At 40.0% G+C, this 17,026-nt stretch overlaps 1 protein-coding gene across 1 annotated transcript in view; it reads right to left on the bottom strand.

Annotated features, from left to right (window-relative positions):
• Positions 1–680: 680 nt before the first annotated feature.
• LOC133078657 (zinc finger protein 665-like) overlaps positions 681–17,026 on the bottom strand; it is a 19,558-nt gene continuing 3,212 nt past the window's right edge. Inside the window, exons 3-7 of the mRNA XM_061173793.1 lie at positions 11,598–11,688; positions 7,280–7,406; positions 2,779–3,311; positions 2,007–2,610; positions 681–1,754 (exon numbers count right to left, since the gene is read on the bottom strand). Coding sequence (XP_061029776.1) covers positions 955–1,754; positions 2,007–2,610; positions 2,779–3,311; positions 7,280–7,406; positions 11,598–11,669 — 2,136 coding nt within the window. The 5' untranslated portion in view covers positions 11,670–11,688 and the 3' untranslated portion in view covers positions 681–954. The remainder of the gene's footprint in view (positions 1,755–2,006; positions 2,611–2,778; positions 3,312–7,279; positions 7,407–11,597; positions 11,689–17,026) is intronic.

Raw genomic sequence — 17,026 nt, 5'->3', positions numbered from 1 at the left:
GTCTATTGTCAGAAGGGCTCAAAAATTTCCATATCATTACACCAAAGGTGTCGATACTTGATGAAAATCTTTACAACATTTCTTGCCACACACATTACATTTGTGTGGTTTCCCTCCAGGATAAATATTTTGATATCTAGTGATGAATGAGCAATAATTTGAAACCTTGCAATACTCACTGAATTTTTAAGTATGAAGTATTTGGTGAACACTCAGTTTAAGGCACAACACAAAAGCTTTGACACATTCATTACATCTGTAATGTCCTCTCCAGTATAGATTATCTGATGATTGGTGAGATGTGAGCCCTGAGTAAAGGTTTTTCCCATTCATGGCATTTGTGAGGTAGTCTCCAGAATGAATTCTTTGGTGAATGAATTTCTTCTCGAAAGGCCTGGTCATACTAAATACGTTTATCTGATTCTTTCCAGCGTGATTTTTCCAATGAAGCGTAACATGTGGACACCTGCTAAAACCCTCACTTAAAGTCTCTCACCAGTATGGATTACCTGATGGTAAGGTAGGATTGAAAGTAAACTGAAGGATTTGCCACACATTATATTTGAAAGGTTTCTCTCCAGTATAAATTCTTCGGTGGATATTAAGGTATGAATTCTGACTAAAGACTTTGAGACATTCATTACATTTCTATGGTTTCTATCTAGCATGGATTATTCGATCATAGGTAAGGCTTTGTCACATTGAAGACATTTGCATGATTTCTACCACTATGAATCTCCCATGAACTTAAAGTGTCAATTTTGAAGCAAGTCCTTCCCACCTATATTACATTAATATGGTTTCCCCTCTGTATTTATTACCTAATGTGTAGGGAGGGTTGAAATCTGAGTAAAGGCTTTTCAGCACTCAATATTTTTGAGAGGTTTCTCTACAGCATGTATTCTACAATGAGTTGCAAGTAGTGAATTCTGACTAAAGACCTTACCACACTAATTACATTTGTAAGGTTTTTTTTCCAGTATGTATTCTCTGATGCTTTGCAAGGGTTGGATTTTGACTAAATACCTTGCCACACTCATTACATTTGTAAGGTTTCTCTCCAGTATGAATCCTCTGATGAATCCTGAGGTGTGAATTTTGAGTAAAGACCTTGTCACAGACATTACATTTATAAGGTCTCTCTCGAGTATGAATTCTCTTATGACCTGCAAGGTGTGAATTACGACGAAAGCCTTTGCCACAAAAATCACATTTATATGGTTTTGCTCCTGTATGGATCATCTGATGTCGACTGAGGGCTGACTTATCGTTAAAGGTTTTGCCACACTCATTACATTTGTAAGGTTTCTCTCCAGTGTGAATCCTCTGATGTCTTGCAAGATATGAATTTTGACTAAAGACTCTGCCACATACATCACACTTATATAATTTCTCTTCTGTGTGGATTAACTGATGTCTACTGAGTTTCGATCTGTAATTAAAGGTCTTGCCACACTCATTACATTTGTAAGGTTTCTCTCCAGTATGATTTCTCTGATGAATTACAAGGTCTGAATTTCGACTATAAACTTTGCCACATACATCACATTTATATAACTTCTCTCCTGTATGGATTATCTGATGTCGAGTGAGGGTTGAGCTCTGATGAAAGGTTTTGCCACACTCATTACATTTGTAACATTTCTCTCCAGTATGAATTACCTGATGCCTTGCAAGGGTTGCTTTTTGACTAAAGACTTTGCCACACTCATTACATTTGTAAGGTTCCTCTCCAGTATGAATTCTCTGATGAACTGCAAGGACCGCTTTTTTAATAAAGACCTTACCACAGTCATTACATTTGTAAGGTTTCTCTCCAGAATGAATTCTATGATGTTTTGCAAGGTATGAACTTTGACTAAAGACTCTGCCACACACATCACATTTATATAATTTTCCTCCTTTATGAATTACCTGATGTTTCCTGAGGTTCGAGTTATGATGAAAGATTTTGCCACACACATTACATTTGTAAGGGTCCTCTCCAGTATGAATTGCCTGATGACATGCAAGCGTTGCTTTTTGACTAAAGATCTGGCCACACTCATTACATTTGTAAGGCTTCTCTCCAGTATGAGTTCTCTGATGAATTGCAAGATTTGAATTTCGACTATAAACTTTGCCACACATATCACATTTATATAATTTCACTCCTTTATGGATTATCTGATGTCGAGTGAGGATTGAGCTGTGATAAAAGGTTTTACCACACTCATTACATTTGTAAGGTTTCTCTCCAGTATGAATTCTCCGATGACTTGCAAGGGTTCCTTTTCGACTAAAGACCTTCCCACACTCGTTACATTTGTAAGGTTTCTCTCCAGTATGAATTCTCTGATGAAGTGCAAGGATTGAATTTCGATTAAAGACTCTGCCACATACATCACATTTATATGGTTTTGCTCCTGTATGGATTCTCTGATGTCTTCTACGATTCGAGCTGTGATGAAACATTTTATCACACACATTACATTTGTAAGGTTTCTCTGCAGTATGAATTCTCTGATGAATTGCAAGGTATGCTTTTTGACTAAAGACTTTTTCACATATGTCACATTTATATAAATTCTCTTCTGTATGGACTACCTGATGTCCAGTGATGTGTGACCCATGATTAAGGGTTTTGCCACACACGTTATATTTGTAAGATTTCTCTCCAGTATGCTTTCTCTGATGAACTGCAAGGTCTGAATTTCGACTAAAAACTTTGCCACATACATCACAATTATGTATTTTTTCTTCTGTATGGATGATCTGATGTCGAGTGCGGTTTGAGACCTGATGAAAGGTTTTGCCACACTCATTACATTTGTAAGGTTGTTCCCTGTGTGCCCTCTGGTCTTGTGTCAGTACTGAAGGATGCATAAAATCATTCCCATTTGTATCAGAAATGCTTGTTTGGACAACAGGAGAAATTGTCTGAAGTGGTGAAAATGAGGCACTACTGTTGATATTCTTGTCAGCTTGATTAAATCCATCAATTTTTTGTTCACTTTTAAATACATGCAGTTCATCCCGAAAGCTTGATGCAAGCCTATTTTCAATAGGCTTAATTCCTGCAACACTCCTACCAAGTCCATCTCTCTTATCAGTAGGATTTTCATTATGGGACATAGGAGTTCCTCTGTAATTTCTTACCTCATCTCTCTGCTGAGACTCAAAGTCAGATATATTTTCCTGGATTTCCCTGAGGTAAACATGTTTCATTTTATTCCTTTCATGTCTTCCCAACATCACTGTTTGTAATACTTCTCCTCTACCAGTGTTTACTTTTAGTTGTAATTTCTTGATCATGTGTATAGGAGAGATGTCTAGAAGATAAAAGAACCATAAGTAGCCTATTCATTTTAATTCATAAATAAATGCTTCATGTTAAATACCTGATATTACACCAAAACTAACACTTATACCAAAGTTATTAACTTTCCAACACAGATCAAAATTTTTAGGAACACAAAAGGAATGATTCTTTACTAAAGAAAAAGTGATTAATTTTAGGGTACTGTACTTTCAAACAACCTATGCCAAAAATACTCACATAGGAATAACTTCTGTTAGCTATCAAAGAAAGTGTATATTTCCACCATGACGTGTAAGCACACACCAATTAACAGTAAACATACTGCTGTCTCATAACTGAGGAGAAAAATATATTACATTATGCATATATTCTGCATACCTATTATTCATAAATAATTGCTAAATAGCAGATAATATATTGTAACAGTCAGTAATAAAAAACTAGCGGGAATTCCCTGGTGGACCTGTGGTTAGGATGCTGCACTTTCACTACAGAGGGCCCAGGTTCAATCCCTGGTCAGGGAACTAAGATCCCACAAGCTGTGCAGCATGGCCAAAATAAAAGAAAAAAAGAAAACTACCATATTAATGAATAATCTAAATGAGTTGCAGACAGAATTGGGAAAAAAATATAGCATAGAGAAAATTAAGAATTTGATAATGATAAAACAACTTTTTAAAAAACAAAATATTTTTCTCAGTACCTCCTATAAAACTATGTACCCATGAAAAAGCATAAAACATCTAAAAGCCAATCATCTGTAAATCAAAATTAAATATTTATGCATAAAATATTCTCCATTTATATTTAAACCAATTAATGGAGCAATTCCCAACCTATGAAGTGCCCTTAAACATCCAGTTCATTGGCTCCAAAATATACATAATAAAGAGTGAGCAATTGGTAAATTTATTAACTACGGTCAGAAACGACATTGTTGAGAACAAATTGCAAAAAAGAAAAAAAAGCATACGATATAAAATGCAAAGGGATGTCAATAAACATGACAGACTATTAATATATCTTGATATACAAAATTACCTTTTGAGTCTTTACTAGAAACATGCACTATTCTAAGGCATCTAACAGTACTAATTTCCTTTAAATGGCTTGAAGAAACTTACCACAATTTTTCAAATTAGGACAGAAGACTCACAGTTTTATGTACATGATCCCAACTGACACAGAAAGTAGTGAGAGAATACTCCAATAAAGATGTTAAAAAAATAAAAATTAAAAAAATTAATAAATTAAAAAAATAAATAAAAAGAAAGTAGTGAGAGAAACAGGATTTGAACCTGGACCTACAGACTAAGACAATATAACTTAAGCATGACTACCCAGACAAGCAGTACAAATTACATATTACAGCAAATTCCAAGAGTTTAAAAAGAAAACTTCAAGGGAGATGCAAGAAGACGTGAGCTGTGTAACTAAAAATGTTGTTCAGGCATCCCTCCTGGAAATGGTTTCTGGTTCATCATTGGAGATGTCACTCCACCTCATAAGCTCTCTCATTAAGATGCTTCAAAATTAGGTGTAGACGTAGAATGAACAATGGTGCACACACAGGTGACGAAAAATATGGCATCAACAACAATTTACTCAACAGTGTCACAAATATGGGGATGTGAACTTGGACACTTTTCTTAGGAGAAATTCCTATACCATTTAACTGAGGCTGAAAGGGGATGGTCATTAGCATATATGAAACACTGTCACAGTGCCCTTGAGACATGCCTTTGTGTCATTCCACAAAACCAGAAAAAAGAATGTGGAAAGACTAATCCGCCAGGCTCTGATGGTATCCTGGAACATGCTGAACTCTCCACTAAATAGCTTGAAGTGGTGATTTTGTATGTAGCAGGAAAATGTTACAAGATATGAGGAAAAGTATTCTCTGTAAGAATTTTCTGTTACCCCGTAAACCCACTCCATAGAGAGTCCACCAGAAGTTGTCCATTAACTAAGGGTGGATTATCACAGCAAACAAACTAGAAAATTTTCAGAGCCTAGAACTATGTATTTCAAAAACAAAGTTATAGAGGCACAATCATACAAACTTAGAGGAGTACAAAGTCAGGAAGAGTATACATTTCCCAACTAGGTAGAGCAGTACAAGAGTGGAAAAATTGCAAGATATGTGTGTCAGAATCCTACAGATTCTGTAGGACCTTCAGATGGAACCATGAGCTTTACCCACAGATGCCAAAGTAAAACCCTGAAATATTCACATATTCACCTCATGAAAGACTGAGGATTAAAAAAAGGATCTCTCTGTCCATTATCTTTACAGTTTTCCTAAGTAAAAGTTACATAAGATCCATTCAAACTGGCTGTTACACACATCCTGCAGTTTGTGGCAAAAGCAGAACATAAAAAATGGCTGAAGGATCTAAATAAGCAGACAGGGCTTGAGACAGCTCCATGCAGGTTCTGAGGTGCCAGACGGAATAAGAGAGCAGCCAGTGTTTTCCCATCTTCTGATTACGTACCCTAAAAACATCAAATGTGGATGGAACTGGGAAAGGTTCAGGTATTGAGTCTGGAGGTATCAGCTCTTATCTATATGGACTGAGAACTGAGCTTCCAATAAAATCATGCCCTGAGGGAGAGATGAGGGGGGCAAGAAACCCCAATAAAACAGCTCACTTCGGACAACTGGCACTCAATGGATCAGGAGGCTTTGGGATCACTGGGCAGCAGGGACTCACTGCCAGCCTGCCAGACTCCCGGCCTGGTCTCGATCCTCCTGGTGGGCATGTCTCTGCTCAGGGCCGCTGCCAGCCCGGGACTGGCAACCTTTTCTGCTGAACATCCCTAGGCAAGATACGAGTGCCAGGGAGGGGATGGGTTCCTCCCTCCACAAAGCGCCTCCTAGCCCATGCTGGGCATGTTCCAGGAATGGGAACTGGCTTTCAACTTTCACCACAGGCCACCCTTAGCCAGCAGGAGCACACTGAGGAAATTTTACCATCATATGCAATGCATGAGAAAGCTGACTGTTTTTCCCCCTGCTGCCAACACAACAAACAGACATCAGTAAATGACACTAATAAAACACGGTACTATTCAAAAGAGAAACGAAAAACAGCCAGCATCATGCTCCTCAAAGTCAAGCAACAACCAGTTCACAGGAGCCAGGTACGGAGTGTTGTAGATCATGATGAAGACTTGGCTTTTGTCTCTGTAGGAGCTGCAGCACCACTGGAGGGTGAAAGAATACATTTTACATGTTGAAAGAGTGATAAGTTATGGAGAAGAAAAACTTCCTCTGAGGGTTCATAATAATAAACAAACATCGGTATTCTCATAGAACTCTCCAACAAGAGCGTTCAGAGTTTCTCAAACACTATTAATAACGAGGCTTCCCCTCAGCCCTTCTGAGATCTGACCTATATTCAAACTTTGATACATCCCCAAAGGCTTTCACCTCACTATCTACAGCCTAGGGCTCTTTCTCTTGCTACAAAGTGGGTAAAATATTCAGATGAGAAACAGAAATTCCTCCAATTAAGAACAAAGAAACATGATTTGCTGTGGATTTTCCAGAATCCTAGTTCTTTGTTCACCAGAGGATTGAGGACATTACCAATGGGTCTAGAAAAATATTGCAAAAATTCACCCACTACTTGCCTCCTTCTGAATACACAGGGAACAGTATAATATGCAGAAACATAGCTCTTTTCCTAGAACTCCATAATCAAAAGTCCATGGGTAGAAAATAGGAAAGTGGGTATATCAAAAGTTTGCCATAACTACATAAGCTCTGGAACAACCCCTGATGTATCATGAAGTGCGCAGATCATCAGAGGAAAAGGTAGGTTTATACTCCTGATGCCATATCCTGAAGCGTTTCACATCTGAGTCAACAGGGATTTCAGATCAGTCAAGGAAAACCGGCTCAAATGAGGCACACAAAGGAAATGAAAAGATACCAAGGGAAGATCCCTACTGCTAAAGGGAAGTTATCCTCACCTAGGGAGAGGAGGTTCCTGTAGGTCTCCAACATCACGTCCCTGTACAAGGCTCGCTGAGCAGGTTCCAGGCATTCCCATTCCTCCTGAGAGAATTCTATGTCAATATCCTTGAATGTCAACTGTTCCTGAAATGAAAATACATTTCACCGAGGGGCCCTGAGGAGAGTTCTTATTTGCACGCAAAATGACAAGAAGGGAGGGGTAAGGATGAATTCAGTTGAAGTATGTTTCTGACAAATCCACGTAAAGGTATTTAGAGCAAATTATCAGTCTCTAATTTTAATTTCTTATGCTTTTTCACGAGATTATGATATCCTCCAATTAATGTGGATTTTTCATTTTTGTGGAAAATATATGAAATACATACAAATAAAATTCAATAATGGATTGTCTATGCAGAAGTATTACATATTATGTTTTACATACTGAGTGATATTCAGTATCTAGATGAGCTATAGCATGAGTGGTGTCTTAAGTCCACAGTGGCTTTAAAAAAAAGTCAAAATCTTAAATTATGATGATGATGGCAACAGCAATGACTAATGGTGGTTAAATACTTCCTATATGCAAAAAACTACTCTAAAGGCTTTATAGATGTGAGCTTGTTATCAACCCAATAGCTCTTTAGAGTAAGATCTGTTCCCATCTTACAGAGGAGAAAAGTGTCAGAGACACTCTGAGAAACTCAACTGAGGTTAAGAAGCTAAGAAATGACAGAGCAAGCACATGAACTAAGGTGGCTGGGCTCTGGAATTGAAGCTAAAGAAGCAGAAAATTTAGTAACAGAAAGAACAGTAAAAGTACACTGACAGAGAATTCCCGGAGAAACCTTGAAAGGTCACTACAGATGTGGGCACACACAGAAATGTACATAAAATGTTAGTAATATTATTACTATTTAAACCATTAAGGGAATTCCTTGGCAGCCCAGTGGTTAGGACTCTGCACTTTAATTACCGAGCACCCAAGTTCAATCCCTGGTCATGGAACTAATACCCTGCAAGCCGAGCAGTGCGGCCAAAAAACATTTAAAAATTAAAAGAAAAAACAAAAAACATTAACAGGAGAGTGTAGAAAAAATTCAAGGCCACGGAATATATTTAAGATATCATCTCAACTGAAAAAGATATTTTACGTAGTAATAAAATCATGATGTCTTTTATCAAACCATGCATTTGAACATTCATAAACTCTTGGATAAATATGTAAACACACAATTAACTGAAATGAGAGTTGTCTCTGGACATATTTTTGCATCATTTTTTTCATCATCAATTTTATTCAAGTGAATTTCAGCATCTTCGGGACAATGAAAACGTAAACAGGATACTTTAACTCTGATCTCTATAGATACCTATATTCAAAAATATAAATACAATTTTATCCACTAAAATTGACATATGAAGGTATTAATAAATACAAAACAGAGTTAACATGAACATTTCACCATACACCATAATCAAAAGAAAACACTTGATGCATTTCCTCTGTAACTACCCTGGAGTGAAGGGGGCTGGCTAGGTCTCCTGCCTTTTGCCACAGTACGATGTGCCTGAGTAGAGGCAACTAGAAGAAATAACAGGAAACACAGAGAACAAGAGTGAGAAAAACAGAGAAAATGTGTCAGAGAGTTGGAACAGTTAACGTTCACAAATCTGAGGGGATGGACAGGCAAAAAGTTAAAGGATGGAAAAAGATATTCCGTCCTAAAGAGAGCACAGGTGACTATATTATACCATACAAAATAAAGACAAAAGCTGACATGAAACAAAGGATATTATGTAATGATATAAGGTACAAATCACCAAGAAGATATGAAAATTATAAATACATATACATATACATATAACATTAGAGCTCCCCCCAAAATGAAGTAAACGTTAATAAAGAGAGAAATAGACAGCAGCATAATATTAGCATGAGACTTCAACACCCTAGTTTTACCTACAGATAGAAACAAAAAGAAGATCAATAAGGAAACAGAGGACTTAAACAATATATGACAACTGTACCTAAGAGACATGTACAGAACACTCCACCCAATGACAGTAGAAGACACATCCTTCTAGAGCACACATGAAACATTTTCCAGGAAAGACCACATCTTAGGCCACAAAACAAATCTTAACAAATTTAAGAAGATTGAGATCATAAAAAGTATCTTCTCCAACCACAGTGAAAAGATACTAGAAATAAAGAGCAGAAAGAAAACAGGAAAATCCCCCAAATGAGGAAATTAAACAGCCCATTCTTAAAGAAGCAATGGGTCAAAGAAGAAATCACAAGGAAATTTTAAAAATATTTGAATGAGAATAAAAACGCAACATACTAAAATTTATAACATGCAGTCAAAGCTGTATTAAAACAAGAGTCAACGACTTCCCTGGCAGTCCGGTGGTTAAGACTCTGCGCTTCCATTGTAGGGGGCGTGGGTTCGATCCCTTGGCAGGGAACTAAGATCCCACGTGCTGCATGTCACGGCCTAAAAAAAAAGTCTACAATGCTAAATGCTTACAACAAAAGAGGGAAAAGCGGGACCTCCCTGGCGGTCCAGTGGTTAATACTCCATGCTTCCACTGCAGGGGGCATGAGTTTGATCTCTGGAAGGGGAACTAAGATCCTGTATGGTGCACAGCATGGCCAAAAAAATAAAATAAAATAAAATATTTTTAAAAAGGGAAAAGATGTCTACACTGCTGTTCAAGAAAGTGCTGAACGTCCTAGCTAGAGCCATTAGACAAGACAAAGAAATCAAAGATATGAAAATTGAAAAAGAAGTTAAAATTGGTTTTTTGCAGGTGACAAGGTTTTATATATACAAAACAAAAAGATTCCACAAAAAAACGACTACTTCAAAAGAAAACTTTACAAAAGTTGCAGCATAAAAACATCAGCACACAAAAATCAGTTGCATTTCTATACACAATATCAAAAAAATTAGAAAATAATGCTATTTACTATAGCATCAAAAGAGATAGAATACTTAGCCAAGGAGGTACAAGACTCATACACTGAACACTGCTAAACGTTGCTAAAAGAAATCCATGGAGATACAAATAAATTAAAAGACGCCCTGTACTCATGGATTGGAAGACTTATGAATCTTAAAATGACAGTATTACCCAAAGTGTTCTATAAATGCAATAGAATCCCTATTAAAATTTCAATGGCAATTTTTGCAGTCATAGAAAACATAATGCTAAAATTCATAGGGAATCTCAAGGGGCCCCAAAGAGCCAAAATACTCTTGGAAAAGAAGATGGAGGCCATCATTTTTAGATTTCAAAACATATTACAAAGTAATCAAGATGATGTGGTACTGGCAGAAACGCAGATACATAAAACAATGGAGATTAGAATACCAGAAATACTCCTTGGTATATATAAAAAATGTATTGACATGGATGCCAAGACTGTACAACAGGGAAAGGAGAGTCTCAATAACGAATGGTGCTAAGCAACTAGATATCTACTAGCAAAAGAATGAAGCTGGAACACTGCGTGCATCAAAGGTAGAAACTGTGTGTCAAAGGATGCAATCCACAGAGTGAAAAGACAACTTCTGAGGAATGGAGGTGTGAAAGTGATTTAAAGAATTTCCAACTGTCAGAGATTTAGGCTGATTTCATAGTTTAAATTCGATGATGGACTAAAACACATTCTACCACTGATGTCTGTCTCTGAACTGACCATTTCCATTCCCTATTATTAAGATTTTGAAGTCAGCTACATTTAGTTTCAATTGCCTTAGAAAAAGCCAGAACAAATTTCTCCTAATTGGTCTGATATCCAGATTTTACCAGGTATTGTGCATATTAAGACCTGACTTCTACATGCAGCTTTTTTTTTTCCATAACATCTTTATTGGAGTATAATTGCTTTACAATGGTGTGTTAGTTTCTGCTTTATAACAAAGTGAATCAGCTATACATATATATATATCCCCATATCTCCTCTCTCTTGTGTCTCCCTCCCACCCTCCTACATGCAGCTTCTTTATCCTGGTTTAGAGAGAGTGGACACTGCATCCACATGGGACCCCGAAACAATTCCTGCTGCCCAACAGCTCTGACACCACGTCTCCAATCCTGCCCAGGACTACGCCCAGTGGAAACCATTGGCTCTCATCATCCAGATCACTCTGTCATAGGGAAATGAAATCTAAGAGGAGCTGACAGGGACTGAGGGAAGGCTCTTGGTGACTGTGAAAGTACAAGTGTCAACCAGGATACTTCAGAGTCAGACAAGATTAGCGAGTCCAAAGAAGGGCATTTCAGAAAGAACAGACTGAGAATCAAATGAAAATATGACTTTACCTGAGAAACAGCCATTCCTGACTCCCTTTCTTTCCTCTCCCTCCTCTTCCGGGCTTCTTCCTCAGGCAACATGAGTCTTTAGAGGACAGTCCTGAAAGATGAAAACATGCTTAGAATCAAAAGACCCCGTTCCTGTACCACAACCATAAACACAAGGAAGATCTCTCCATGTGGAACAGACAGTCCCCTGCTGCCCACTGTCCCAGGAGGGGCTCAGGACAGTAAACTCCCACACAGAGACCAACACGTGCATTCTCCCACACCTTCTTCAGATCTCGCTCCCCTCCTGGTGAGGCCCTCACGTACACAGCAGCAGCGGGCACCTCAGCTGGACCCGACGATCCCCTGCAGGTCACAGACCAGCCCTGACCCATCCCCACGCAGAGCAGAGCCCCCTCAGCCTCAGCCCAGATCTCAGCCCTCAGGAATGGGGGGGACTCAGAGTCACGATGCTCAGTGATGGATACAGAATGGAATCACCTCGGACACTTTAAATACTATTGAGGTTGGACCTCATACCAACTATATGAAGGGAAATCTCTGGTCAGAGGGTACAAAACATGTCTATACAAAACGCCTCAACAATCTACCGTGAAGCCTGGGTTGAGCAGCACTCAGAGCAGGCAAGCCCAGCACAGCCCCCACTTTAGCTTTCTTTTGCAGCTTTACTGAGGTACAGGTGATAAATAACAATGCCGTCCATGGGAGGCACACAATGTGATTGTCTTACGGATGTATACACTGTGTAATAATTATCACAATAAAGTAATTTAGCCTTCCATCAACTCACAACTACCAATGTGTGTCTGTGTGGTGACAACATTTAAGTTTTACTCTCTCAGCAAATTCCAAGTATATAGTAACACAGTTTTAATTGCAGTCAGCATACTGTACATTAGATGTCCATGCTGTACTTATTCATTTCACAACTGAACTATTTGTAACCTTTGGCCAACATCTCCCCAACTGCCCTACCACCCAAGTCCTCATAACAACCTTTATACTCTATGGCTCTATGAGTTTGACATTTCTAGTTCCCATATAAAATGTGTGTCTTCTTCAACCGAAACTATGTCAGAAATAATAATAGTAATGCCAGAATGTCATAATAATAATTTATGGCTGATATAAATTTCTATATACACTCATTTGTCAACAGACATTTTGGTTCTTTCTACATCTAGACTGTTGGGAATAAGGCAATAATGCTCATGGGAGTGCAAATATTTCCTTCACTGGAATGATTTTGTTTCCTTTGGATATCTAGTCACAGGTGGGTTTCAGATTGTGTGCCTGTTCTTTGTTTAATTTATAGAGGAAACTCCGTATCGCTTTCACTAAGAGCTGAACCAATTACATCCCCACCAACAAAGCATAAGGGCTCCCTGTTCTCTATACCGTGTGTGTGTGCATGTGTGTGAGTGCGCACACATGTCTTGTTGAGACAGGTAGGGAGAGGACAGTAGAAGAACCAATACTGGCCCGGGAGCAAGAAAGTAGCAGCTACATTTTCCCAAGGATGTGCCTCTGGAATGCAGATCACCGTGGTGTTGCTGGTACTCTGATTCTTGGAACAATCTTTCCTACATCAAAGAACTTAATGGCCCTTCTCAAGTTGTGCCCATAGACACATACCTACCAGAACCTCTCTAATGAAAACGTGCTGCCATTTGAAGCTTACTACTCATAATTTCCCTTTTGGGCTCAAGTAAACTTACAAAATCTCATAAATCCAACACAGTCTCCATATGACCCATATTCACTCATCCTGCTATAAAATACCAGAAAACATTCCAAACTCTAATAAATCATGCCTGAGGGCAAAATACATATGAGACACCCAAGGAACCACCAGACACAAAACACCATATTTTTATTCACAGTGGCCACAGACCAAACACTGATCTCATAAAGCTATATATACAAGAAAGATGTTTCCAATGATGCACATGCCCCAGTGAGAACCTGTAACCAAGAAGGACCCTATGGGGACTTCCCAGAACAGAGCCCCCCTCGATGCTCCCTGTCTGCCTTCTGTCTGTAGAAAACTTTAGTCAAAGAAAAAATTTAATCATAGAAGTGAGAAAATGCAGAAAGAAAGGAAAACAGTCAAGCAAGACAAAATAAGAATACTTTAGCCATTAAGCAATGTCAAGGACCTTTAGTTCCTCCTCACAGGCTATAGAGAACATTCTGAGCCCTGTCCTTTGAGCTGTTTTGCAGATACTGAAACCCCCACCAGGTGAAAAAAGTTAACTGTATGCTGCCCATAAGGACGTAGACCCCAGACTGGTTAGAACCAGAAGGTTGATGATGTTGACTCCCACTTACCTCACCAAGCCATCAGAAAAATGTCCACGAGCTGATCACGCACCCCACAATGTCCCTCCCTCATCCTGTCTTTAAAAGTCTTTGGGGCTTCCCTGGTGGCACAGTGGTTAAGAATCCTCCTGCCTCGGACTTCCCTGGTGGTCCAGTGGTTAAGACTCTGCGCTCCCAATGCAGGCGACCCAGGTTCAATCCCTGGTCAGGGAACTAGATCCCGTATGCAGCAACTGAAGACCCAGCACAGCCCAATAAATAAATAAATAAATAAAAATTAAAAAAAAAAAAAAAAGAATCCGCCTGCCAATACAGGGGACACGGGTTTGAGCCCTGGTCCGGGAAGATCCCACACGCTGCAGAGCAACTAAGCCCGTGCACCACAACTACTGAGCCTGTGCTCTAGAGCCTGTGAGCCACAACTACTGAGCCCGCGAGCCACAACTACTGAAGCCCGTGCACCTAGAGCCTGTGCTCTGCAACAAGAGAAGCCACTGCAATGAGAAGCCCACGCGCCACAATGAAGAGCAGCCCCCGCTCACCACAACCAGAGAAAAGCCCGCGCACAGCAACAAAGACCCAACACAGCAAAAAATTAAATAAATAAATAAAATTTAAAAATTAAATAAATAATAAATAAATAAATAAATAAAAGGGCACAGCCCCTCCTCAGGGTTTAAAAAAAAAAAAAATTTCTCTGAAAGCCTTCAGGGAGTTCAGGCCTTTTAAGCACAAGCTACCTGGACTCCTTGCTTGGCACCCTACGATAAACGCTGCACTTTCCTTCACCACAAGCTGGTGTCAATAGATTGGCTTCACTGCACGCAAGCAAGGGGACCCAAGTTTGGTTCGGTAACAAACCCAACATCTTCCAGGAAAACATTCCAAATTCTCTTTTGTATCTTTCACAGTGGATCTGAAACTTTCTTCATCTGCAATCCCAAATACTAAATAACACTAAAGTATCCTGAATTCCTCCTGTGACAGTGGGCAAATGATCTCTGCAATTTTTCCTATATCACTACTCTAAAAATTGCATGATGATTCTTAACCTCCATAACACCCAAGTCACCTGTGGAATAGATGCTGTGGGGCACCCTCTTGAGTCATCACCTAAGGACATGGCACCCATCTTCCTGCACCCAAAGATCCTTGTGCACTCAGCTCAGGCCACATTTTTAACCACAATGGAGGGAAATGTTTCTCTTTGCCTAAATCCACTGTCTTCATTCCTCCTCAGGTAGGATCATGAAATACCCAATTAAACCAATGCATGTAAACCTCAGTGTCAGCAGCTAGGTCCCAGGGAACCTGAGCTAAGACACTATGGCACCTCAAACCATGCAATGCACCCCACAACTACCCATAAACCCAATTCCAGGTGCTCCAGCCAGAACTGAAACACCCTTTGCCAGCAGTTCCACACATCCCTTGACCCCACAAGGGACAAATGCAAATACCATTCATTGGGCTCATCTTGAAGCTCCCACTTGCTGCCATATCCCTCCTGCAGACCACTATAGGCTCCCCTCTAATTCCCCATTTTTCTACCTCTTCATGCACTCATGGGAAAACAGGGCTAAAAGGCATAAGGACTGCTCAGCAAAGGAGTCGCAACAGGAATATTCACAAGCTACCTCCCAAAGAACACTGGGCATTCACTTGACCTTCAGTATGAAGGTCAAAAATTGGCCCCCAGGATTCTTGTCTCCTGTTCTCCACACTCACAGGCAATTAAAAAATACCCTAGCTGTCTGAGGGGGGGGGCTCCTTCATGCCCCATTAGGCTCCAGACTTCTGCCCACCCTTAGCGCAGTGAAATCACTACCGCTGACTCTGAGCAGAGGACCTGCTGTAAGGCAAAGCTCCTGTGCAAGGTGGCGACTGGCTCCTGGATGGGCACAGCCTGGAACACCTGGGGGCTACAGCAGGGCAGTGACACGGCACACTAACCATGAGGACACCTCAGGACACTGCATGAGGACGCCAATTCTGTATGGCTTTTTAGGACTCCCTACATCTTTTGGCTCTTATTTTGAGTTATTAAGTAGCCACATGGGGTAAGGATCAAATACAGTTGAAATATTCAAAACAAACATGGGAACCATCCTTATCACCTACCCTGTTCACCTGGTCTTCCCTAAGGGTTATTTAGCCCAACCCACAGTCTTAGCATCTAAACCCATCCCCAGAGGGAGATGCTGCAGCCATCCTGGAAGGAAGAGAAGCACTGTACTCCTTCAATGGAGGGAAAACAAGAAAGACTCCAAACCAATAGAAAATGGCATTTCTTGGGAGGGAGTGGGGGGTGGGATGAATTGGGAGACTGGGATTGACATATATACACTACTATATATATAATAGATAACTAATAAGAACCTGCTGTATAAAAAATACATAAATAAAATAAAATTCAATAAAAAAAAAAGAAAATGGCATTTCTGATGACAGTGATTGGTACAGAGGCAATAAAACCTGGTCAACGTGACAGAGATTGTCCGGAAGGGACGGAGAGACCTCTCTGAGTCTAATCCCGAAGGAGCACAAAGGGCCTGAGCCACTGGGATTTAAAGGCAGAAGGTAAGAACGGGAACTAAGGTTTGAGAGAGAAACGGTTTTGGTGTTTGGGAACACCAAAAGGCGAATGGGACTCGGGTAAAGTGAACCACGGGAAAAGGGCCAGATCCCAGGATGAGGCAGGAGACACTAGCGGGGCTCTGAGGATGACACAGGGATGTGTAGCAACAGAGAGGAGTTCGGATTTTGTCCTGAGGACAAATAAGAGCCAGTGGAGGTCTGAGTGCCAGAATTGATATAAACTCTCTTCAAATTTACACTTAACGCAGAAAAATACATCTGACTATGGTCACTTCTACTCTGACCCTATGTTCCTGTCTCCATTCTAGCATTTTGCTTTTGTTTTTCATTCTGGGAAGACAGGGACCCATTCAAAAGTCTAAATAGAACTGGACACTCCTCTATAAAAAGAACTCCCACGGGCTTCCCTGGTGGCGCAGTGGTTGAGAGTCTGCCTGCCAATGCAGGGCACACGGGTTCGAGCCCTGGTCTGGGAAGATCCCACATGCCGCGGAGCAACTAGGCCCGTG

This window comes from Eubalaena glacialis, chromosome 18 (genome assembly GCF_028564815.1).
Source record: "Eubalaena glacialis isolate mEubGla1 chromosome 18, mEubGla1.1.hap2.+ XY, whole genome shotgun sequence".
Classification (NCBI taxonomy): Eukaryota; Metazoa; Chordata; class Mammalia; order Artiodactyla; family Balaenidae; genus Eubalaena; species Eubalaena glacialis.
This window is presented reverse-complemented; position numbering and strand designations above follow the sequence as displayed.